Raw genomic sequence first — 23,704 nt, 5'->3', positions numbered from 1 at the left:
AATATTATTATTATTTTTAAAATATATATATATATATATATATATATTGTCTTATTTACTCAGTCATTGTGCTGTCCTAGACGCAATTTTTTTGTTTCTTTGTTAGTATGCTAATTAGATATTCTAAAGGGACAAACAAGAGTTAATTAAATAAATCTGATATTGATTTGACACCAAAACGGATATTTTCTCATCTACTCCCAAAACAATTCTCATATAACTTAGTAACACACTACATAGTGTTGTAATCTCCTCGACTTAGATTTGGTGCTTCCATCATTCATCTTTCAAGCTCGTACATGCGCACGGTGAGGATTTGTTTTCAGCTTCCTAGCATCCGTTTATTAGTTTTATTTTTATAAACTTTCTCAATTGAGCTATTAATTCTTTGAATCATGTAATAGCTCCGATTGTTTATATAGGGATGACTTGTTGGGAGTGAAATAGTATTTCAATGGTACTGTAAGTAGTTGATCTTCTAGAAAGATTTAATTTTGTTACATGTCAAATGGACTAATACGTCTCTTCTATAAACACCCAATGCAAAAGTGATCAGAAATTGAAACTCATACTTTTGATCAGTTTAGATATAGAGAACTCTTTGTGAACTTGTTAAATATTTAGTATATTGGAGGTTCACTTGAAATCTATCTATGTCTATCAATATCATTCAAATACTTCTCTGATTATTGTCTTGGCTCGCAATCGCATATCTTCTTATCTTCTTCCCTTTGCTTTAAGTACTAGTGGAGGATATTAACAAAATAATTAAAATTGATATTATGTTTTTTTAAAAGGTAAATTTGCTTAAAATAACATTTTTGAGATACTCTTTTGAAAAATACACATTTTATGAACATTTTCATTTTTGCCATATTTTATAAAATTACAATATGTTAAATTATTTTTTAGAAATTTTTTAGGCTTGATTTATCTATTTTACAAATAGTTTTAAGGGGATATGATTTAGTATTTGTGGGGTTTATAATTTAGAATTTAATCATTTTATATATTAAAAATACGTATTTTTAAAAATAGACATCTTGAAATAGTATTTTTGAAAAGTGACATAGGAAAAGATTATTTTTTTTAAATGCCCCTTTAAAAAATCAATTTAAATATAGATCTACTTGTAAATCTATTATTTTATAATTAATCCCATTTTCTATTCAGATATTTTCTTTTTTTTGGTTAATTTTTTTTTTTATCTTAACGATGCTTACTAGTTGCACCCTTTGAACTGAAGATCTAGAGAAGCCAGGGGGGATGTACTGAACTCTGAATTCGCTTTGATGGAATGTTTCTGAGTTTCAGATTCAATTGAATATATATTCGAAGAAAGAATCAACTTAGTCAGCAGAGATCGATGGCGGAGGAGACAGAAACTAGGGTTTTTCTATCAAACGAACAACATGAGGAAGAAGAAGAACCATCGTTACCACGTTCCATGGTGATCTCTCTCTACCTCGGCTATTTTCTTGCTCGATGGGGTGCAAGGTCTGATCAAATCTTCTTAGATTAATATTAATATGTAACATGAGTTTCGCTAAGATTGTTTACTTTGGATGTATATGAATTTGCAGAACTTGGGAATTCTCTGTTGCTCTGTATATGATTTACCTCTGGCCAAACTCTCTGTTTCTCACTGCCGTGTACGGTGTTGTAGAGTCCGGTTCCGCCGCCATCTTCGGTCCCATTGTAGGCCAGATGATCGATAGGATGAGCTATGTTACAGTTCTTAGACTCTGGCTTGTTACTCAAAACCTCTCCTTCATTGTTGCTGGTGGTGCAGTCGTTGCTTTGCTAGTAGTTCCTGATCTCAAGTCTCAGAATTTCCCTGTTTTCGCAACATTGGTCGTGTTGACGAATCTTTCTGGCGCCATTGGAGTACTCTCTACTCTTGCAGGCACCATTCTAATCGAACGAGACTGGTAACTTTAAGGTTCTTATATAGATTCACTTCTTAATGGAACTGTAACTGCACTTTTTGATATGAGAGAGTATGTTGTCTTTTTTCAATTACAGGGTTGTGGTTATGTCGGAAGGTCATTCACCAGCGGTTTTAACGAGAATGAATTCGGTAATTAGGGGAATTGACTTGAGCTCGAAGCTACTGTCTCCGGTTATTACTGGTTTGATCATTAGCTTTGTTTCTCTTAGAGCATCAGCTATCACGTTCGCAGCTTGGGCTACTATAACAGTGTGGGTTGAGTATTGGCTCTTTATCTCTGTGTATAACGGTGTTCCTGCGATAGTACAAAGCGATGAGAGAAGGAGTCTAAGGTTGTCTCAATCACAAGCGGAAGAGAGGGATATTGCATCTAGTTATTATGTTCCTCTTTTACAAGGAACAACCAAAGATGAGTCTTATGGGAACACGCAACGTAGAAGCGGGATCTTGAGGATTCTTGATAGAATCTCTGAGTCCTCTTTTGTTGGTGCGTGGAGGAATTATCTCAATCAAGAAATAGTGCTCCCTGGAGTTGCTCTAGCTCTATTGTTCTTCACTGTTCTCAGGTTTCTTTTGCCCTCTCTTTTCAGCTCATTGTGTTTGGCTTTTGGTTTTGCATATATATGAATATAGTTTTCTTTTGAGACAGCTTTGGAACATTGATGACGGCGACATTGGAGTGGAAAGGGATACCTACTTATATCATTGGTTTAGGCAGAGGAATCAGTGCTGGTGTTGGACTAGCTGCTACCGTCGTGTACCCTCTCATGCAGTCCCGCCTCTCACCACTCAGAACCGGACTATGGTCCTTCTGGTCTCAGGTATATAAAATACTAATCAAGGGTAAGCTTTCTGGATTTACTAAGAAAACAGGGGAGAACAGAACACCACTTTATCTGAACTGGTCTTTGATTTATATGAATATGTTATCAAAGTGGGGTTCTTGTTTCTGCAGTGGACCTGTCTTTTAGTCTGTGTTGGATCCATTTGGGTTGAAAAGGAGAAATTAGCATCATACATGCTTATGTCTGGAGTTGCTGCTTCTAGGCTTGGTTTGTGGATGTTCGATCTCGCGGTAATCCAACAAATGCAGGTACGAATTTAAAGCTGAAAAATGGTTTTGCTCTGTTTAACTATTGCTTCAAAATCTTTGGTCTTTGATGAGTATGTGATGCTTCTCGGAACATTGGTTTAGGATCTTGTCCCGGAACCAGACCGTTGTGTGGTTGGAGGTGTACAGAACTCGTTGCAAGCGGCTCTTGACTTGATGGCTAATCTTTTGGGTATTATTGTATCTAATCCTAAGGTAAATCAGCACCACTAAATCTTGATCAATAATTTCTCTTTCTTTTTTTTTCATAATGTTTGTTACATTTGGTTTTTAAATGTGAGTTCAGGATTTTTGGATGTTGACGTTGATCTCATTTGCTACGGTTTCGTTAGCTGGAGTACTCTACACAATTCATCTCTACCGTGTCCGAAAGCATCTATTCCACTTCGAGAAGATTCCTTTATTGAACAACTGTTTTGTTTCATAAAAAATGCACATCCATGTTTAAGATGCAAAAATAATTGAACTAGACGACATGTTGTATATGAAATTGTTACAATGACACATAGGGCAATCTATTCTGTAACCCACGTGAGAGTATCATATCACATTACAAACAGTTAACTCAATCGAATCCTAAGTCATAAAAAATAAAAACTTGAAATGTTTTACCTATTAACATTCCGTTGAAGTGAACCATGGCTCGTCCAGCACTATCCTCGGTTTGAAACTCAATGAAAGCAAATCCTCGTGACTCTCCTCTAAAATCCTTTGGTAGAACCGATCTGATAGCCTTTCCGAAATCCGAAAACATCAGAATCAACATTTCTTGAGAGACTTAGGCATCAAGATTTGATATATACAAACTTGTAAATTCTTTGACGAGTAGACGATCCGTGAATTTCATCGTTGCTCATCTTTGGCTCTGTTTCAAACCTTCATAGCAAAAACTAGATATATGTATTCAAATGCACTTCAAGAATTATTAGCAAATAAAAAAGAGTGATTACAGTTTTGACTATGACTATTTTTAAATATATCTTACCTTTTTATTATATAAAGATCTATTTTTTTTAAGTATTCGGATATTTGATGTGTGACAAAATAAACTAAACTGCGAAAGATAAATACAATACCTTTTTATAAAAAGATCTTATGGTTTCAATTGTATCCCATTCGTAACGTGAATTATTCATCTTAACCAAAAAAAACGTGGACTAATTAATAACGACTTTGAGTTATCTATTAATTATGTCCATATAACTGAAGCCTGAAGGTAAACTAATGATAACTCATGCTATCACTAACAATTTTAAAATCTATACTTCTGAATTATCTATAGAAAAACAAAGATGTCTTCACCAAGTCACCTACACCGCTGACCGCTCAACGATAATTTTTCGTTTGTCTCACTACGTCTACGACGATGAAGATTAAGTCGCGGACCACTGCCCATATTGGCATATTGCCATTGATGAGAATAGAGTCAGAATGTCATTGCTCTCCCCCCGCCTCACAACCATATGACGACAAGGTCTTGTTGTTTGATTATAGATATTTTGTGAAAGTTTTTTTGTAGTATAGTTGGTAGTATGAGATCTAAATGTTAGATTATCCATTATTTGATTCTCGAATTCTTGTTTTAAAAGATAAATTTAATCTTTAAAGATTATAAGCATGCATACTACTATATTTTTTAGAACTTCTATTGAACATAATGGTGGTATGGTGGGTTTATAAATAAGAATATTCTTGAATTCGTTCTTTTAACTCATCTCCTTCACATACTCTCTCTTTCACAAAAGAAATAAACAAATTTCGAAAATGGATTCTATGACAAAACTCGTCGTCCCACTTTTACTCGTCTTTTTCTCTTCTCTCCTCTTTGGTAATTCACAATTATCTTTTATATATTCTGATTAGAATGAATCTTCTAAAATCTATATGGCTAATTTTAGAAGTTACAATTTCTTCTATTTATTTCGGCAGGAGATATCAATGGAGTGGAGAGCTCAAAACAGCCTCATCACCAGTACTCGTACGGTTCAACAAAGCTGTTTGCGTTTGGAGATTCTTCAGTCGATACCGGAAACATAAAGAAACAGGAAGCTGTAGTCCCATGGGCAGTCCCTTATGGTAACACATTCCCCGGTACACCCTCCGGCCGTTTCTCTGACGGCCGTGTCTCTACCGATTTTCTAGGTACGTACCTCTATGAGCATAACGAAAATGTTAACTTCATGTTATTCACTTCTTTTTGATTCTGACCATAGATAAACCGGATAAAGACTCTAACTTCAAGGAATTGCTCTAAAGATTATTAGTCAGATACCAAAATGTTAGTATTTTTACTCCTATTGTATTTTCGCTGAACCAAACAATAAAAAACTATTTCATGTTATATCAATGTCACGTTCAAGATGTTGTTTGTTACTTTGTTTTATGCGCTAGTCATCGGAAAAACTTTTTTTTTTTGGTAAAAGGTTAAGTTTCATTGGAAACTTGGTTGTATTTATATCTTTATTTAATAATTGAATCTGTATTGTTGACGTTAATGTTAATAGCCAACCCAAGTTTAAATATATTATGACAAATATTTATTATGGTTGCATAAACTTATAAGAGCATCTCCAATGCATTTCTATTTTTCCTCTATAAATAGAGAAAAATATATCAATGAGGCAAATTTGCTCCAACCCACCTCTACTTTCATCTCTAAAATAGAGATTGCTATATTTTCTTTTATTTATAGAGGAAAAAAATAGAGTTCCTCTAGATATAGAGGAAAAAATAACAATCTCTATTTTAGATACAGCCTCTTATTTGCGTATAAAAACTTACAAAACATTTTTCTATATAAAACTACTAAAAAATGACCAATGCTTTAGATGAATAAAATATTTCAGTTCCTAGGTAATACTGCTAACAACTACAATTTTAGCCCTTTTGGAATTCAGTTTAAGACCGAATCAAGTTTTTTATTTATAACAATTACTACATCTTTTGAACTGAAAACAAAAACAATTAAAATTCTTCTTATAGAACTAGTTAAAGTTATAAGTTTCATGCTCTTCCAAGTTACAACTCCCTTAACTATTGAGATTTCTAACAATATCTACAACAAATCTCCAATCTTGATCGTAAATTTAGATCCTATATGATATAAAGATTGTTTACTTGATTCTTGATTCTTATCACAGGGCATCTTTAAATCCATGAAGCAAATCCTCCATCAAACTGAGGTGAATTTGAGGCGGATCCATGCCTTGGGAGTGCAAAAGGTAGCAATACCGTTATTGCAGCCACTTGGGTGCATCCCCCTCATCGCCAAAGACTCATCGTACCAGAAGTGCAACGACATTATAAACGCGTTGGTAATCATACACAACAACGAGTTGAAGAATGTAGTGGCCAATCTCAACAAGGAGACCAAGCAGTCGACATTCATGGTCATTGACTACTACAACGCCTTCTTGACCGTCTTCAAAAACAAAGGAGAGAAGCCAGGTAAGAAAAATAAAACAAATCACCTTGAAATCCATATTTTCCAAGGCTTATGTTGTGTGTAAATTGGTTTATGGAAATGTAGGGAGTCAAAGGTTTGAAACTCCTTACAAAGCATGTTGCGGAGGGCTTTGCGGGTCTGTGGACAAGAACGGCCAGAAGAATTATACCTTATGCGATGATTCTACGTCTTCTTTCTTCTGGGATGGACTTCACCCTACTCAGGAAGGATGGAAATCGGTTTACTCCGTTTTAAATTTAACAGCATTTTCGATCTGATCGAAAACCGAAATGTGTTTAAGATTTCAAAATTTCTTCATAAATATCGTACTTAAGTGTTTTTGTTATGTCTACGTCTTTTGAGTGTGTCTTTCTATCATTCCTGCTTGCAAGGCTTTGTGCCTCTATCATTTTATTTTGTGTTTAAGAATAAAAGTGTAACCTTAAAGATTGAAATAAAACTCTTTGTATCATGCTTTGTCTTACACACTCTGTTTCTAGTTAAAGATCGCTTTATACTACATATGGAATGTTTTTATCCTTGGTTCCACATAACAAGTTTATTAACAAAGTTTCATATGACAAAAGAGAGATGGAGAGGAAAAACGAAAAGGGTAACAACTTTTTTTTTTATCAATATGTAATGGTTTAAATTTGTGTGGAGACGCAATAACTTTGATCGATACTACAACGGTATAAGGTTTTAGTTAAACCGTTTACCACTTTAATAGTTCTCATTGCTCACAAAAGTAAAGTGGTTAGAGTTATTTTTTTTTTGAGCAAACGAGTGTTTCTATTCAATCAAAGAAACATTACAAAGAGGGGATAAAACATCTCAAAGTTTAAGAGGTAATAAGCAAAGGCTTTCCCCAAAACCATAAACATGAAAAAGCGTAAAGAAAACATCAAACAAAAATTCATGATAGCTATGAAACAAGTGTTATAGAGCAGTTGAAGACATGCGAAATCAAGATTGCAAGATTGGACATCGTCGATGAACTCGAGGGATGACAAATTGGTCACAGTCAAAAAGACATTGTGCGGTTGACAGGAGAGCATTTTTTTTTACCTTTAGTTTTACTCTTCTCTGATTAATTTAGTATAGTTTACGATTCCATTAAAAAAAATTATCAATCACACTAACACAAATCATTGGGTTATATAAACTTCGTTTTGTTTAAAAGTGACGCTTATCTGTTTACACTTTTAATATTGTTAAATGCCAACTACTGTATATTATATATACAAGGTTAATAAATTTGTTTTCATCTAAGGTTTTCCTCAATGTGACTGTTTTTTTTTTTGGACAAATTCTCCCATGTGACTATGGAAGAAAAATTTACCATAGATGTACTGTCTGCTTGGTGTCTATAAGAAGGGAGAAAGAAAAAAAATGGATTACTAGATGGTGATGAATATTTCTTCTTTCCACTAATAATTGGTAATTGGTAAAGTCACTTTAGAGATTTTTTAATTAAAAATGTATTCAGAGAAAAGAATAAAAAATAAACGTAAATAGTGGACGAACCCATGAACCTTAATCTTCTAATCATAATTAATAGTTAAATTTCAGTGGTTTTATTTAACCCATACCGACCATGACGTCAAACAAAAGGAATTAATATATATATCGCCTGTATTATCTTTAGCCAAAAAAACGTGACTGTCTTTTCAAAGTTCAGTATGGAGTCGTGTTTCCGCAAAACGTTTAGTCGGATATTAGTCAAGTTGATTTCGTTGAATCTTTTCTATTATTACAGAAATATATTTTAGAATCCAACCTTCTCAAGTCATATTATATAGTTATTAATAAAACTATTTTAGAGAATATGAAAAAGAAATTGAAAAACTTCATCCCATTCGTAATGCGAATTATTCATATACTACCAAAGTACCAATAACAACAATCTAAAAAGACTGTCCCCGATAAATCTCTCGTCTTACTACAACGACCACTTCCCATATGGGCGGCATATGGCCATTGATGCAAACAAAATCAGAAATCCATCGTTTTTCCACGGCTCACGTTTTAAATGGGCTATCGCAACGATATATATGAAGACAAGGTCTTGTTGTTTTTACTTTCGTAAAGGACAAGGTCTCGTTGTTTGATTATAGATATTTTTTGAAGACGTTTTCTTGTAGTGTAGTTGGTGGTATGAGATCTAAATGTTAGAATATATCTTATTTGATTATGTAATTGTTGTTATAAAAGAAAATTCAATCTTGTAAAGATAAAAACAAATTATAAGAGATCATCTATTTATAATTAGCAGGTTGAATGTGATACTTCAGAATTTATCGTTGAATATATAATTTTGAAAAAACTTTAGTTATACCGAAACGTGTTTTTTGCACCTATTTGGATTTAAACTTCTTCTTAAAAAATCCAGTATGGTGGATCTATAAATAAGAATACCCTTAAGTTCAGTTCTCTAAGTTTCATCTTTTAACTCATCTCCTTCACATACTCTCTCTTTCACAAAAGAAAGAAACAAATCTCGAAAATGAATTCCATGATAACTCTCATCGTCCCACTCTTACTCTTCTTTTTTTCTTCTCTCCTCTTTGGTAGTTCACAGTTATCTTATACTTTTTTCATTAGAGTAGAACTATATGACTAATTTTAGAAGTTACCAATTTTGTATTTAATTATTTTGGCAGGAGACATCACTGGAGTGGAGAGCTCAAAGCACCATCATCATCATCAGCAGCATCAGCGTAACTTATACGGTTCAGCAAAGCTGTTTGTCTTTGGAAATTCTAATGTCGATACCGGAAACCTGCCGAAAAATCAATCTGAAGCATGGGCAGTCCCTTATGGTATCACATACCCCGGTACACCATCCGGCCGTTACTGTGACGGCCGTGTCTCTACCGATTATCTAGGTACGTGCCTCTATGAGCGTAACTAAAACTTATCGATTTCACTTCTTTTAATACGTACTGACCATAGATCTACCGGATGAGGACTAAGTTCCGAGGAATTGATCGATGAAATAATTACTATTAGTCTGATACTAAAATGTTAGGAAGAATTTGCTATTTTACTCCTATTTGCAGTGTCACGTTCTAGTTGATTGTATTATGCGCTAGGCCTCGGAAAAACTTGGTTTTTTTTTTTTTTATTTTGGGGCCAAAACTTGGTTATATATATATATATATATATATATATATATATATATATATATATATCTTTATCTAATAATGTAATCTGTATTTGTTTTTTTTTCAGTTCATTAATATATTAAATGGTCACTGGTGTTGCTAATTTACCTATTTGTTCGTAAAAAAATACAATTACGTTGGAAAATGTGTGCAGCCAAATTTCTGAGGATAAAATCACCCATCCCTTATAAATTGAAAGATCACGCGGGACACGAACAGTTACAATATGGAATGAATTTTGCGTACGGAGGAACCGGAGTCTTCGACACAGTTTATATTAAAGGTTTGGATATGACGTATCAGATCAGTGTCTTCGAGAAACTCATTGGCGATATCTATTCTCCATCCGACCTTTCTTCTTCCGTCGCCCTCGTCAGTATTGCTGGCAATGACTACTTTACTTACATCTCCGACAATGGCTATAACTTGGTAAGGAACCACGATTTCTTATAATTAATTAAGTAAAAATTCTTACAATTATATCTTTTAAACTGAACACTAATAGTCTAATAGAATTTAAAATCTTCTTAATTTATAAACCTATTTAAGTCTTTTCCAACTCCCTAATTTTTTTTTTTTTTTTTTGAGATTCTAACAATCTACGTAGACAAATCTCCAATCCTGACCGTAATCTTAGAACCAAGTAATGATAAAAATGATAGTTAACTTGATTTCTGATTATTATCACAGGGCATCTTTCAATTTGTGAGGCGAGTCATCAATCAAATCGAGGTGAATTTGAAGCGTATCCACGCCTTGGGAGTGAAAAAGGTAGCAGTACCGTCATTACAGCCACTCGGGTGCCTCCCCATGTACACCAGAGGCTCCTCGTACCAGAAGTGCAACGACATTATAAACGCGTTGACAATCATACACAACAACGCCTTGGAAAAAGTAGTGGCTAAACTCAACAAGGAGACCAAGAATTCGCCTTTCATTGTCCTTGACTACTACAAGGGCTTCTTGGCCGTCCTCAATAACAAAGGAGAGAATCCAGGTAAAAGAAAGAAAAAAAACAGTATTCTAAATAAAATAAACCCCTATTTTGAAGGCTTATATATATATATATATATATATATGTATTTGGTTTATGGAACTTTAGGGATTACGAACTTTAAAAGTCTATACGAGCCGTGTTGCGGAGGCAAAGGGTATTGCGGGACTCTGGACGAGAACGGTGGGAAGAATTATACCTTATGCGATGATCCTTCGTCTGCTTTCTTCTGGGATGAATTTCACCCTACTCAGGAAGGATGGAAGGCGGTTTACTCGGTTTTGACCAACAACCTAAAAGCACTTTTGATTTGATCGAAAACCCTAAATGTGCTTGAGATTTCAAAATTTCTTCATCGTTAAGTGTTTTCTTCTTTTATAATTGTTAGTCTCTACGTCTTTTGAGTATGTCTTTCTGTCAGTACTCCTCCATGCAAAGGCTCTGTGCCTCTATCTTCTTATTGTGTGTTTAAGAATAAAAGTGTAAACTCAAGGAAATAAGATTGAAATAAAACACTCTTTACTATTATGCTCTGTCTTTACGCACTCTGTTTCTAGTTTAAAATCACATTTATACTACTTACGGAATTAATATAATGTACTATAATTGGGAATTCGGGTCTTAAAACTTATATAAAGGGCCCTTCATAATGTACATATTGGATTTTAAATCACTTAAACATAACAATAGCAAAAATATGTAGTTCTACCATATGCTCTAGTTAATTTAGGTTTCGGTTTCCGGATCTTCAATATGATAAAATAGAAAAACACATACATTGAAGCCTTGAAGCTCAAGTCACCTCCTTTTAAGGTTACTAGGCCACAAAGACATTAAGAACACTTCAATTGCAAACCTTAAAGTTCTCTCCTCCACATCTTTTCTCTTTGCTCTTCATTTCTTTTTATCTCTAACAAAAAAAAAAGTCTTTGATCTAAATCTTGAAATGTATTATCTGATGAAACTCTTCCCTTGCTCTCTCTCTTCTTTGGTACTTTACCGTCGTCTCATAGCGCGCTTATATATCAATTCTATAATATATAAGGCACAATTTGAATTGTGTTTTTTTTTTTGGCAGTAGGAATCAATGGAGTATTGGATTCAAATCAGCCTTCCCAATCCAAAAAAGATCCGAAGCTGTTTATATTCGGAAATTCTTACGTTGATACGGGAAACATGCAGCCCAATGCACCCTCTTGGAAATCCCCTTATGGTATCACTTTCCCTGGTAAACCTTCCGGCCGTTATTCTGATGGCCTCATCGCCACCGATTTTCTAGGTTAATATACTCTCACACTCTCTGTCTCACTACATCCTAAATATGAACATATGATAATATGAATGTTGATAAACATCACTAATTGAAATATGAACTTTACATAAATTTCCTTTCCACCATAGTCTTTTCTGTATATGCTTGCAGCTAAACAGTTGGGAGCAAAATTACCGTACCTCTGGAGAACTCACGGAAAAAATAAAATTAAATTAAATAGAGGAATGAATTTTGCCTTCGGAGGGGCTGAAGTGTTCGACTCTCCGGTGATCGATCGCCCAACATCTCTACTCAGGTAGGTTTCTTGGTTAACCTTGCCCTCGCCCGTCGTGTCTACACTATCGACGGTGACCTTGCTTCCTCCTACGCTCTCCTCAGCTACTCCGGTAGCGACTATTATGGTTTCATCGACCAAAACCCCAATATGGCTGTAAGAAACACATTCATATTTCCTTGGATCACGTTAGTGCAATTTCGTTCGTTTCAAACGTTAATTCTCTGAGTTTATATGTGAAAAATTGAAAATGTAACTATAGACCATTTTGTTTCTTTTAATAAAAAAAAAAAAAAAAAAAAATCCAAGATAGACTAAAATTATTTGATTTTGCATGCAGGCCTACCCAGCATTTGTAGAGTTCATCGTGGAAGATATACAGTATAGTCTAGGGATAATGAACGGACTAAAATTTAAGAATATAGGAGTTACGTCGCTGCATCCGCTGGGATGCCTCCCACGTGTCACCGTTGCATCCTCATTTCGGAGTTGCAACGAGTCATATAACGATTTGGTGAGACTCCATAACGAGTCGTTGAAGAAAGTCGTGGCCAAGCTTAACAAAGAGGACAAGTTTAGGACCAAAGGGGACCGTTTCGTCATAATTAGACGTTATTTTATCTTTAATGTTAAAACTTTAGTCTAAAAGTTTTTTTTTTTTGTTATTGGTTTGTGGATATAAAGGGAGCAATAAGTTTAAAACCCCACTGAAACCATGTTGCGAAGGCGATTGTGCACGTGTGGATATGAAGGGTGCGAAGAAGTATACCTTATGTAATGATCCTAAGTCTGCTTTCTTCTGGGATGAAATTAACCCAACTCAAGAAGGATGGAGATCAATTTACTCGGTATTAGGCAAATCTCTAACCGAGTCTTTGACCAAGGGGTAAAATTACCTTTTTGGCATCTAAGACCCCAGTTTCTGTTGGATATTTACTTTCACCTTTGTTTTTCAATTTCTTGAAATCGAATTCCATTTATGGTTTTAACTCGGTTAAAGTAATGTGGGGGCAAACAAAATTATCTTCTAAATGCACAGTTGCTCAATTTTTATGTAGTATGCATGACCGTCTTTTATCATGTGCAAATGGCGAAATCGAACATAATTAATTTTGATTCACAAATCTCTATTTAATTAAAAATATAAATACAAATTAGGTTATATTCCACAAAAACAAGATAAGTTAAGAAACTACATTTTAAAGTTTAAAACAAAGATGATCTTAAAAATGATAATCCCTAATACAGTTATGTTTCATATCTTTATATATGCTCATCAAAAGATATTATCCTAATATAATTACTTACATTTTATATTAAGATATATATTATAATTTTTTTTAATATTTTTACAAATTAAAATTATGTAATCAACATTTATTGTTTTTTCTAAACAAAAATATTTTTAACTCCATCGAGATAGTCACAATGCTATTGTGATTTTTTATTTAATATGATCTTTTCCAATAACAGAAAATATGTAATAGTACATAATACAACGATAAATAAATTATACTTTAAAGATATTTTAGAACCATTATATACTGCAATCTTGGTGGTTTTACCACTTATACTCTAATTTTGGCACGTCTTTACCATGTGTAAAGTAAATTCCATCTTCTCTAACATCCCAAAAATTTGTTTTACCATGATCAATTGCGCCAGTAGGACTTTGATATGCCCTAATACTTACAAATTTTAAGTTCGCCTCCCTTAAATCACAATTCATTTTGTTTGGGGTAACAAACGCATTATGAAAACTATAATTGTAGATTTGTCCACGGTCTAAAAAAACTGTGAATAGTTGCTTGTTGTTCAATTTACAAAAGATATTGATTTGTTTTCCTGAACTAACTGAATTCTTAAATTGTACTAAATTTTTCCCAAACAGTTTTGCATTACCCAACCCAACATACAAAACCATGACACACAAAAAATAAGAGAGGTGACTCATTTTTCAACTAATTGTTGTGTTTGTTTAGTAGGGGTAATATGTATATAAAATATATAATATTTTAACTTATACCTAGGTGTTGAGATGTATGTATATATAAATATATTTTGAAAGAAAATGAAATTATGTATAAATTTTATAAATGTATTATGCAAAATTTAATAAATGTACTAAAACTTGAAAGAAATTAATAAAAAATCCCATTTTAACTTAACTTTTTTGCTTTTTTTTTCTTAGATATTTTACCAAAAAAATATTGAGAAAACTAAAACTTAATAATTGATTAGATTTTTTTTTTCGCAATAATTGATTAGATTTTACACTAAAAATTGAAAGAAATTAATACGAAGACCCATCTTATTTTTATTTTTTTAGCTTGAAAAAAAATCATTAAAAAAAAGGGTTAAACTTTCTAATAATTGGGCAAAATAACATTTCTGAAATCTACTTTTTATCTTTAGCTATTAAAAGCTTCCTTTTTAATAAAGTTGTTGGAGTTTTATTACAATCATTTATTATGAGATTAATTTATATTTTATACAAAGGATATGATGTCAAAGTTTTTCTTAACAAGACAGTATAAAAAGCCTTTGCTCAAAATCTTGCAATTGTTTGATGGAACAGTTCCTCTCCCTATCCATCTCTCTTCTATCCTATTTGGTAATTTACAATCATATTATATATAAAAAAAGATTTGAACAATATACTTTGAAAGAATTTTACCAAAGAAATATTTTTAGTCAACACAGACGAACACTTGATATAGAGAGTAGTAATAACACATCCGAATTATGCCCCATGAATATAATCACTGTGTGACCGTATGTGTTATATCTTTTCTAACGCATACGGTTACTGGTTACACTAATAATCCTCAAATTGTTCTTCTTTAAACCCATCTACTCCACATACTCACTCTCGATTTCCGCTCCATTTTATTTGTCAACCTTTTTAATTTTCATTTATTTGTGTCCTTCGTAAAACACACACGCCAAAATCGTATCCTTCTTTAAAGGTTACTAGCTCTTAAGACTCTAAACAAAGCCCGATTAGAAAGAAGTTAAGAACAGATTCAAAATTTCAATCCTAAAGATTCTCACTTCCATATCCTTTATCTTTTCTCTCCATTCCTCTAAAGGCTCTAATTGATCCTTGTAACAAAAAGAAAACATAAGAGAAGTCTTTGCTCTAAATTTTTAATTTTTAAATGTATTCTCTGATGAAAGTCTTATTTCTCTTCTTCTCTTTCATCTTTGGTAATTTATATCATCTTATAGCTCTCATCACGTACGAAAGATTCCTCCCATGGTCAAATTTTAATTTTTTTATTAAAAATTTTGTGCAGGAGGAGGTAGTAATGGAGTAATGGGTTCAAACCAGCTTTCTGGACCTAAAAAAACACCGAAGCTATTCGTGTTTGGAGACTCTTACGCGGATACCGGAAACACGAAGAGCGATACAGAGGCTTGGCCTGTCCCTTACGGTATCACTTTCCCCGGTAAACCTTCCGGTCGTTATTGTGATGGTCTCATCGCCACCGATTTACTAGGTTCCTCTCTCCCTCTCTCTCTCTCTCTTTAGATTAGATGCATACCTTTCCAACCGATGTCTAAATCTTATAGTATATTATTATACTGAAACGGATGTAAAGTGAAACTATTGTGTTGGTCGGTGCAGCAAAAGTGTTAGGGGCAGAGTCACCTCATCTTTATAGAACTCACGGAAAAAAGAAAACCCTAACAAAAGGAATGAATTTTGCGTTCGGGGCTTCCAAAGTGGTCGACTCCTCTCCGCATAGTCCATTCCCCAATATAACTGCTCAGGTTAATTTATTGGTAGACATCGTTCTCGCCGGCCGTGTCCAAGGAGACATTACTCCCACGGACGTCTCTCTCATTAGCTACGCCGGAGGCGACTATATCTATTACATTGACGAAAATCGCCCTGCGGCTGTAAGAATAACATTCATCTTTTTTAGATGTCAAAGCTAATTACGTAATTAAATTGTTCCTATTTCTATGCTTTTATATCGGCAAGGGTCTGGTTAAGTCAAATTGGTTCATTAATTAACATCGGTTTAGGGGTAAAAAATTAAATTGAAGCATTAAAACGTTTTTTGTCAGGTTATTATTATTTATCTTCTCATTAAATCTTGCATGCAGGGAATGAAAGCATTAGTAGAGGAAGTCGTGGATCATTTACACGTTAATATGATAGTTTTGAGTGGGCTGCTGTTTAAGAAGGTAGCAGTAACATCGCTGCAGCCAATCGGATGCCTCCCTTCCTACACCTCTGCATCATCGTTCAAGAGTTGCAACGAGTCACAAAGCGCATTGGTGGAACTCCACAATAAATTGTTGAGACAAGTCGTTGCCAAGCTCAACGAGCAGTCTAGGGTTATGAAGAAGGGGCAGCATTACTTTATCATTGATATTCATCACGCCTTCATGACCGTTCTGAAGAACAAAGGTGAAAATTCACGTAACAAGAGTTTCACGTTTGATCTTCAATATCAAAACCTACAATTATAGATTGTTTTGTGAAAATGTAGGGAGCAAGAGATTTAAAACCCCGATGATGAAGTCGTGTTGCGAAGGTTTTTGTGGGCGATCGATGGACGGTGAAAAGTTGTATACCTTATGTGATGATCCTAAGTCTTTTTTCTTTTGGGATGAAGTTCACCCTACTCAAGAAGGATGGAGATCGATTTACTCGGTATTAGGGAACCCATTAACCGAGTCTAAGACCAAACCGTAAAACCACTTGTTGGTATTTAAAACCCGGAAATGCAATCTGAAACTTTGGATTTGTTCTTATGAAGGATACTTATAAAGAATGAAAAATAGTTCGTTTGTCCACGACTAGATAAAGGATGCTTCGATCGTCTTTGTTCGAGAAACAAATAATCATGACAAACTATTTTCCTGGACAAAGAGAGTTTTTCACTTTTTTTTTGAAATATGATTGCAATCTTTCATTCAATAACAGAAAATAGGAAATTACAGTTAAAACAAAGATGAAATGAAAGATTTTTGTATCCATTTATACTCTAATTTTGGTATTTCTTTACCATGTGTAAAGTAAACTCCATCTTCTCTAACATCCCATAAATTTTGCTTACCATGATCAAATACACCATTAGCACCTTCGTATGCCCTAAACGAAACATTTCCAAGTAGCCCTTGCGTTAACTGACAATCCATTTTGTTTCTTAGAACAAACATACCATGAAACTTATAATCGTAGGTTTGTCCAGGATCCATAAAAAGTTGAAATGGTTGCTTTTTGTTTAAAGTACAAGAGATTTGGATTTGTCTTCCAGGATTAAGAGAGTTCCTAAATTGGACTAAATTTTTTGCAAACAGATTCGCATCACTCGATCCAACCCATAATACCATGACAAACAAAAAGCACGAGAAGCCATTCATCATTTTGATTAATAATTTTTTGAGGTTTTTTGAAAGGGTTGATAGGTTTATATGAGAAAAAATATTCTAACTTATAAGAATATGTGTAGGTGGTAATGTATTCTAAATCTAGAGAATAATATTGGTGAATGAACTGGTGGTGGTCAATTCAAGAATATGCAAAATCTTCTAGGATTGAATTCTAAATCTGGAGAATGGTGGTGAGGTGGTGATGATTAAAATAACTTTTGGTTTATCATTTGATTATGGCGGTCTCAAAGAAGTTGTTGTCTTATCTAAATTAGATATGATCTTATACATTAAACTTTTACTAAAAATTGTGATAAATTAATAAGACTTCCAAATCTTTCTAAAAATTCTTCCTTTTCTTACTTGGAAAACTGATTTTCTTATTTACCAAAAAAAAGGGAGATACGATTTGAAAGTCATAATGGTTCATCAGATAAAATACTTAAACCTTAGTTTTGTCTTAAAAAAAAAAAAGATTAACTAGTTTTTTTTTTTTGGGTATAAATTGTTTATTTATTATTGTAAAATTGTGAAGTTTATACAGAATACGTGATGTATAAACTTTCGTCCTTGACAAAGAATAGAGAAGCTTTTGCCCCAAATCTTGCAATACATTTTGATTAAACCCTTCCTTTCGCTCTTAATTTTCTATATATATTAATCATCATAGCTATTCCAGAAGCTTCTCACCGCCGGCGACATCTACTCTCCCTCTAACCTTAATTCTTCTATCGCTCTCGTCAGCGTTGCGCCGGCAATGACTATTCCTATCACTTCACAGTAAAAAACATTACAGATTTTCAAATTCGATCCTTTAAAAACTGTAGTTATTTTTTTTTAAAACAGCAGCTTGCATTGATTAAATGGGAGTGTAGTTATTTTAAGAGTTTTGTGTGATTGGTTTTCGTTAAAATTGTAGGGAGCACCAAATTTGAAACCCCGTTGAAGCCGTGTTGCGAAGGTGATTGTGGGCATGTGGACGAGAAGGGTGTCAAGAAGTATACTCTTAATTATGTAAAGATCCTAAGTCTGATTTCTTATGGGATAACCTTCACCCTAGCCAAGAAGGATGGAGATCGATCGGTTTACTCAGTGTTAGGCAAACCTCTAACCGAGTTTTTGACCAAAGTGTAAATCACTTCTCGTTATCTAAAACCCCAAAAATGTATTGGCAATACAAAGATACTACAATATGTATTTGATTCAAATTAATTTATCTTTTATTTGAAGCGTTTTTAAGAAAATAAGTTAATTGGACTTTGTAGTTCGGTTCATATATTTCATATTTGGTTTACTTCTTTCTGTATCGAGTTTTTACTTTGAAGAACTCGGAAAGCAAGAGAGGATGGTAATTTAAAAATTACAATAGTGTCTCTCTCTACTGATAGTTACAATATATTTTCTTTAAATTTCATATAGGGCGGCTGGGCTGGACATCTAAACCCTCACGTGTGTTGAATATGATTTTTTTTTTTTTTTTTTTTTTTTTTTGATGTATCCATTTTTTTCAGGGAGTTTTGCCTGGAATAATCTAAGCCTATTTGATTAAAATATATATGTTAGTGGTATTTGGTAAATATGATTGGTTCGTTATTATATTCCCGAACTATGAAAACCTGGAAAAAGTATAAAAATCAAAACCCACTGGAGTAATAATACAGAAAACATACGAGGAATTAATAAACACGTTCGTTGTTGTGGGGACAATAAATCAAAAAAAAAAAAAAAAAAAAATTAAAGATAGTTAATAATCAATGAGGGTATGCCAATATTCAATTGACGTGGATAAAAAAAAAAATACCAAAGTCTGAGTTCTACTTTTACGGTACGCGTCCACGTCTTGGTCTTTAATTCTTCAACATAAGATTTTAAGCTAAATAACGATATGTACAGTTATTCTACGGAAGTAAGAACTATAATTTCAGCCTACAAATTTGAAGTCGTACCGTGTGATGACAAATAGTATAACTTACGAGATAGTCTTCATGCTTCAAACAAATACATTTGATAGATTGGTGACGTTGACATACTAACTGTAGTAAAAATTATCAAAATGAACTAAGAAATAAAAATTTGAATTGGATTTTCCACAACTTTAAGGATTAAACTGTGATCTAGATTTTGCACAAAAAAAAAACTGTGATCTAGATTTTTCTTATTATAAGACGATTCAATAAAATATACATATACATATTTTTTGATATACATATATATATATATATGTAATTCTTTATCTTATTAAAGTATATCATTAAAACGCCAAATAAATTATTTTTAAAAAAGAATTTAACGTCCCGTCAATTTCGGCAAAAAAATCTATTGAACTCTATACCAACTTTTTTTTCTTTTTTTTTATTGAAACAAACAACTCTATACCAACTAAGGCCATTATTATATCTCTTATCCCAATTGTAATAGTAATCACACTCAGACATTAAACAAAGATAATTAAGAAACTCAAATGGTTCAAAACAAAATTGAATAAAACACAGACTTTTTTTGTTTTGTTTTGAACAACGACTAAATCACAAAGAATATAAAAGATACAAAAATTGACCCGATCGTAGTCGTTTCACAATCAACTCTTAATGGTTAGTGGGTTACTACTATATAAAGCCACAAAGAACATTAGTGAGAACACGATTCAATTTCAATTCTCTCTTTTAAACCCATCTTCTCTCTTCCACTTACTCTCTCTCTCTCTCCCCCCCCCCCCCCCTTAGCCTTTCCTTTTTGGTCGTTAAAAGAGAACTCTTTGCTCTAAATCTTGAAAAATGGATCCTTTGTTCAAACTCTTCTTCTCCCTCTTCCTCTTTCTATTAACTTCGCTCCTATTTGGTAATTTAACTTACGTTTCATCTTATAGCTCTCATCACAACAAATTTCTTGAAACCAAAATTTTTAATATTTTTTTTTTATTTAATTATGCAGGAGAAATCAACGGAGTGGAGGGTTCCAATCAAAATCATCACTTGTATGCATTTAGACCAACGAAGCTGTTTGTGTTCGGAGATTCTTATGCCGATACAGGAAACATTAAGAAGTCTCTCGCTAGTTCTTGGAAATTCCCTTATGGTATCACTTTCCCCGGTAAACCCGCCGGCCGTTTCTCCGATGGCCGCGTCGCCACCGATTTTCTAGGTAAACTATTCCTCTTCAAAACTTTTAACTGAATATATCATCCTTATGCTATATGAAATATATATGAATCTTGTTTTCATAATTATTTCAATTAAACTCCTAATCAAATTTGTTGACAAAAATTTTAAATCAGAATCAATTTTATTTACTAACCAACATTAAAAGTCTCCTGCTGTAATAGTGTAATTACTTGACATACTTTAGTGTTAGCCTTTTAGGATATACATACAATATGCGGAAATGGGTAAGTAAATGATTGATAAGTGTTTAAGTACCTAACTAATCGATGTTTTAGCATCGTTTAAAGTTATAACAGTATAGATGTATGAAAATGATGAGACGTAAATCGTATATTTAAATAAGGTCCAAAAATCAATGATGGAAGAGTGGTCTAGTGTTAATCCAGTGCGCGACTCACTTTTGCTTTCTTTCTTCTCGCCATCTTCTTGTTGTACTTTGCTTTTTATTAAAGCTTTTTTTTTACTTTCTTTTTGTGTTTATTAATCTCAAAAACTATTTATATTCTCCTTTTTATTATCCTATAAAACTTTTCCTTGTAACATGTTTTTTATATTTATATAATCATATATATTCCTTAGTATGTCTTTAAGTCTCGATGCACTAATTGAGAAATTTAGGAATCATTTCTTTATCTTGTGTTAGTTACAGGAGTTGGTTTACCTTCGTGGCCAGTTAGGGATGTTGAATCTTTAATTTGTTCTCGAATTTATTTCAATATTTGGTTGGTAAAGGGAAAATTAGTTCGAACATTTACCAGTTTACTATATATAAAATTATTAATAACTATTCATTGTAACACACGCATCATGTAAATATTATACGTTGGAAGGATTAAATAAAAGTATAAACTTGATAGTAAGTATAAGATAAATGTATTATTATGGCAAGAAACATACCGATACTCATACTCTGCTTCTTTACGTATACGTTGTCAATTGTCATCATTTAAAAACCATAATGAATCTTAACGAAAAAAAGAATTTACATTTTTTTTTAAAGTTTAACACGTTAGTAAGGTCACAGCAACTTTTATATCTTTTCTGGTATGCTATAACACCTAACACGTATCTATATATATTTTGTTCATGAATTGTATTCGGTGCTATCAAATTATTATTTTTCTCTACTTGTCTTTTATATATCTTCGTCATAAAGGTTAAACCTTTCTATTTTTATTATTATGTTTGTTATACTCTCATGAATCATGATAGCGCACCACTTAGCATCAACAAAGCAACACACTTCAAGCTTTTCTTTTTTCATCTCTTTTATTATCATATAAAAAGACTATAAAGCTAAACACCAACATATGCGCTGTCAAAGTACCATACATTATAGTTTAATGAACATTATTTCAGAAAAAGTCTTATGTATTGTCAATAGTCTTTCTATATAAACTTCTTAGGATTGATGAAAAAAATATTACGATTTGCATATTGTCAACGATGAAGTGCATTAAGTTTTGGGATACTATATTTAAATCAATTTATAATCTAACAAAGTAACAAGTGACATATTCTTGTCACATATTGAGGTTGTGAAGTCAAATAGTCCTCGTTGTTTTAAGTTAATTCTACTAAAACAACTAAACATGGATAATTTTGGTTTTCCTTTTACTATAGCAAAATTCGTGGGTATAAAGTCACCAATCCCATACTTCTGGAAAGATTACGCGGGAAAGAAACGTTTACAATACGGTATGAACTTTGCGTACGGTGGAACCGGAGTGTTCAACACTCAGACTCCATTGCCAAACATGACCACTCAGATCGATATCTTCCAGAACCTTCTCACCGCCGGCGACATCTATTATCCTTCCGAGCTTACTTCCTCCGTTGCTCTCGTCAGTGTCGCAGGCAACGACTACTCTAACTTCATCGCCCTAAACCGCCCTGCCTCTGTAAGATCATTAAAACATTCTATATAATTTTAGTTTACATGTATATTCATTTTTTTTTTTAATTCGTTGCATCTTACAGGAGTTCCCAGCATTCATAAAGCAAGTTGTGGATCAAACAGAGGTGAATTTGAGGAGGATCCACGCTTTGGGAGTGAAAAAGATAGCAGTACCATCGCTGCAGCCGCTTGGTTGTCTCCCTCCCATCACCGTCGTATCCTCGTTCCAGCGTTGTAACGAGACACAAAACGCTTTAGTCAACCTCCACAACAACTTATTGCAACAAGCTGTGGCAAAGCTCAACAGCGAGACCAAGCAGTCGACTTTCATTATTCTTGATCTCTACAATGCTTTCTTGACTGTGTTCAAGAACAAAGGAGCTAATCCAGGTACAATGCAACTTTTCATTTCTTGCATTTTTTTTTAGTCCTTTAAACAACCTTTTCTTGAAAAGTCTTATTGGTTATGTGGAAAATTTTAGGGAGTACGAGGTTTGAGAGTCCGTTGAAGCCGTGTTGCGTAGGTGTGAGCCGTGAGTATAACTGTGGAAGCGTGGATGAGAAGGGAGTGAAGAAGTACATGGTATGTGATGATCCTAAATCTGCTTTCTTTTGGGATGGACTTCACCCTACCGAAGAAGGATGGAGATCGGTTTACTCGGTTTTACGAGAAAGTCTTACCGCGTCTTTGATTAAAGCGTGAGAAACAAAACAAACATAAACACACTTTTTTCTCTTAGGTTTCTTCTTATGGAGCTCAATGTTTTAGCTCTCTGTTTCTGGTTCTTCAGTATCTCTTCATTCATTTTGTGTTTGTGTGTGTTAAAGATTATGTGACTAATAAAATCTCTAAACTTGTTCATTTCTATTACTCATTCACACCCTAATTAATCTCACTAAGAGAAACAAAAAAAACTATATTAATTATGTGTAACTAATAAACCGAAAAATAAGGTGGAACACGATCCTAATAACAAGCCAAAGGACTCTCAGTCTTATGCAGTTATGCTAATTACTTAGCATAAGAAAACAGTTTAAAA

At 33.4% G+C, this 23,704-nt stretch overlaps 5 protein-coding genes and 1 pseudogene across 7 annotated transcripts; all 6 read left to right on the top strand.

The window, feature by feature from the left end:
- Positions 1-1,148: 1,148 nt before the first annotated feature.
- Positions 1,149-3,592, top strand: LOC104708769 (solute carrier family 40 member 2). Its single transcript, XM_010425391.3, has 7 exons — positions 1,149-1,497; positions 1,584-1,931; positions 2,026-2,517; positions 2,601-2,772; positions 2,907-3,044; positions 3,147-3,257; positions 3,349-3,592. Exons 1-7 carry the CDS (start codon positions 1,367-1,369, stop codon positions 3,487-3,489), a joined length of 1,533 nt encoding a protein of 510 aa, XP_010423693.1. The 5' UTR covers positions 1,149-1,366; the 3' UTR covers positions 3,490-3,592.
- A 1,041-nt stretch (positions 3,593-4,633) lies between these two features.
- On the top strand, positions 4,634-6,979 carry LOC104708768 (GDSL esterase/lipase At5g03610-like). Its single transcript, XM_087461348.1, has 5 exons — positions 4,634-4,890; positions 4,992-5,204; positions 6,045-6,142; positions 6,203-6,509; positions 6,592-6,979. Exons 1-5 carry the CDS (start codon positions 4,827-4,829, stop codon positions 6,783-6,785), a joined length of 876 nt encoding a protein of 291 aa, XP_087317474.1. The 5' UTR covers positions 4,634-4,826; the 3' UTR covers positions 6,786-6,979.
- Positions 6,980-8,799: 1,820 nt separating this feature from the next.
- On the top strand, positions 8,800-11,196 carry LOC104708767 (GDSL esterase/lipase At5g03610-like). The gene is made up of 5 exons (XM_010425388.3): positions 8,800-9,077; positions 9,171-9,395; positions 9,829-10,103; positions 10,365-10,671; positions 10,777-11,196. Exons 1-5 carry the CDS (start codon positions 9,014-9,016, stop codon positions 10,980-10,982), a joined length of 1,077 nt encoding a protein of 358 aa, XP_010423690.1. The 5' UTR covers positions 8,800-9,013; the 3' UTR covers positions 10,983-11,196.
- Positions 11,197-11,614: 418 nt separating this feature from the next.
- Positions 11,615-12,988, top strand: LOC104708766 (GDSL esterase/lipase At5g03590-like; annotated as a pseudogene). Its single transcript, XR_015564705.1, has 4 exons — positions 11,615-11,659; positions 11,747-11,947; positions 12,092-12,371; positions 12,556-12,988. The product of XR_015564705.1 is annotated as a GDSL esterase/lipase At5g03590-like (transcript).
- A 1,746-nt stretch (positions 12,989-14,734) lies between these two features.
- On the top strand, positions 14,735-17,257 carry LOC104708764 (GDSL esterase/lipase At5g03600-like). Of its 2 annotated transcripts, none has more exons than XM_087460838.1 (5): positions 14,735-14,829; positions 15,515-15,718; positions 15,847-16,121; positions 16,332-16,638; positions 16,721-17,257. In XM_087460838.1, exons 2-5 carry the CDS (start codon positions 15,535-15,537, stop codon positions 16,924-16,926), a joined length of 972 nt encoding a protein of 323 aa, XP_087316964.1. In that variant the 5' UTR covers positions 14,735-14,829; positions 15,515-15,534; the 3' UTR covers positions 16,927-17,257. The 2 variants fall into 2 exon arrangements, with proteins under 2 accessions (XP_087316964.1, XP_019084684.2); XM_019229139.2 differs by having other exon boundaries at positions 14,781-15,425; positions 16,721-17,149.
- Positions 17,258-20,031: 2,774 nt separating this feature from the next.
- Positions 20,032-23,526, top strand: LOC104708763 (GDSL esterase/lipase At5g03610). Its single transcript, XM_010425385.3, has 5 exons — positions 20,032-20,444; positions 20,538-20,747; positions 22,391-22,668; positions 22,748-23,054; positions 23,147-23,526. The coding sequence occupies exons 1-5, from the start codon at positions 20,381-20,383 to the stop codon at positions 23,365-23,367; spliced, it is 1,080 nt and encodes a 359-aa protein (XP_010423687.2). The 5' UTR covers positions 20,032-20,380; the 3' UTR covers positions 23,368-23,526.
- Positions 23,527-23,704: the final 178 nt, after the last annotated feature.

The sequence above is a fragment of the Camelina sativa genome, chromosome 8, assembly GCF_030686135.1.
Source record: "Camelina sativa cultivar CO46 ecotype springtype chromosome 8, ASM3068613v1".
Classification (NCBI taxonomy): Eukaryota; Viridiplantae; Streptophyta; class Magnoliopsida; order Brassicales; family Brassicaceae; genus Camelina; species Camelina sativa.
Note: the sequence above shows the minus strand (reverse complement) of the source record. Positions and strands in the feature narration are given on the sequence as shown.

Excerpts from the sequence above, each read along its gene's own strand:
- LOC104708769 (XM_010425391.3), top strand. The coding sequence starts at position 1,367 with ATGGCGGAGGAGACAGAAACTAGGGTTTTTCTATCAAACGAACAACAT. Across the intron at positions 1,498-1,583 it reads CTTGCTCGATGGGGTGCAAG|AACTTGGGAATTCTCTGTTG; the intron begins GTCTGATCAAAT and ends ATGAATTTGCAG. Across the intron at positions 1,932-2,025 it reads ATTCTAATCGAACGAGACTG|GGTTGTGGTTATGTCGGAAG; the intron begins GTAACTTTAAGG and ends TTTCAATTACAG.
- LOC104708768 (XM_087461348.1), top strand. The coding sequence starts at position 4,827 with ATGGATTCTATGACAAAACTCGTCGTCCCACTTTTACTCGTCTTTTTC. Across the intron at positions 5,205-6,044 it reads TGTCTCTACCGATTTTCTAG|AACTAGTTAAAGTTATAAGT; the intron begins GTACGTACCTCT and ends TTCTTCTTATAG. Across the intron at positions 6,143-6,202 it reads ACAAATCTCCAATCTTGATC|GGCATCTTTAAATCCATGAA; the intron begins GTAAATTTAGAT and ends TTCTTATCACAG.
- LOC104708767 (XM_010425388.3), top strand. The coding sequence starts at position 9,014 with ATGAATTCCATGATAACTCTCATCGTCCCACTCTTACTCTTCTTTTTT. Across the intron at positions 9,078-9,170 it reads TTTTTCTTCTCTCCTCTTTG|GAGACATCACTGGAGTGGAG; the intron begins GTAGTTCACAGT and ends TTATTTTGGCAG. Across the intron at positions 10,672-10,776 it reads TAACAAAGGAGAGAATCCAG|GGATTACGAACTTTAAAAGT; the intron begins GTAAAAGAAAGA and ends ATGGAACTTTAG.
- LOC104708764 (XM_019229139.2), top strand. The coding sequence starts at position 15,377 with ATGTATTCTCTGATGAAAGTCTTATTTCTCTTCTTCTCTTTCATCTTT. Across the intron at positions 15,719-15,846 it reads CATCGCCACCGATTTACTAG|CAAAAGTGTTAGGGGCAGAG; the intron begins GTTCCTCTCTCC and ends TGGTCGGTGCAG. Across the intron at positions 16,639-16,720 it reads GACCGTTCTGAAGAACAAAG|GGAGCAAGAGATTTAAAACC; the intron begins GTGAAAATTCAC and ends GTGAAAATGTAG.
- LOC104708763 (XM_010425385.3), top strand. The coding sequence starts at position 20,381 with ATGGATCCTTTGTTCAAACTCTTCTTCTCCCTCTTCCTCTTTCTATTA. Across the intron at positions 20,445-20,537 it reads ATTAACTTCGCTCCTATTTG|GAGAAATCAACGGAGTGGAG; the intron begins GTAATTTAACTT and ends TTAATTATGCAG. Across the intron at positions 23,055-23,146 it reads GAACAAAGGAGCTAATCCAG|GGAGTACGAGGTTTGAGAGT; the intron begins GTACAATGCAAC and ends GGAAAATTTTAG.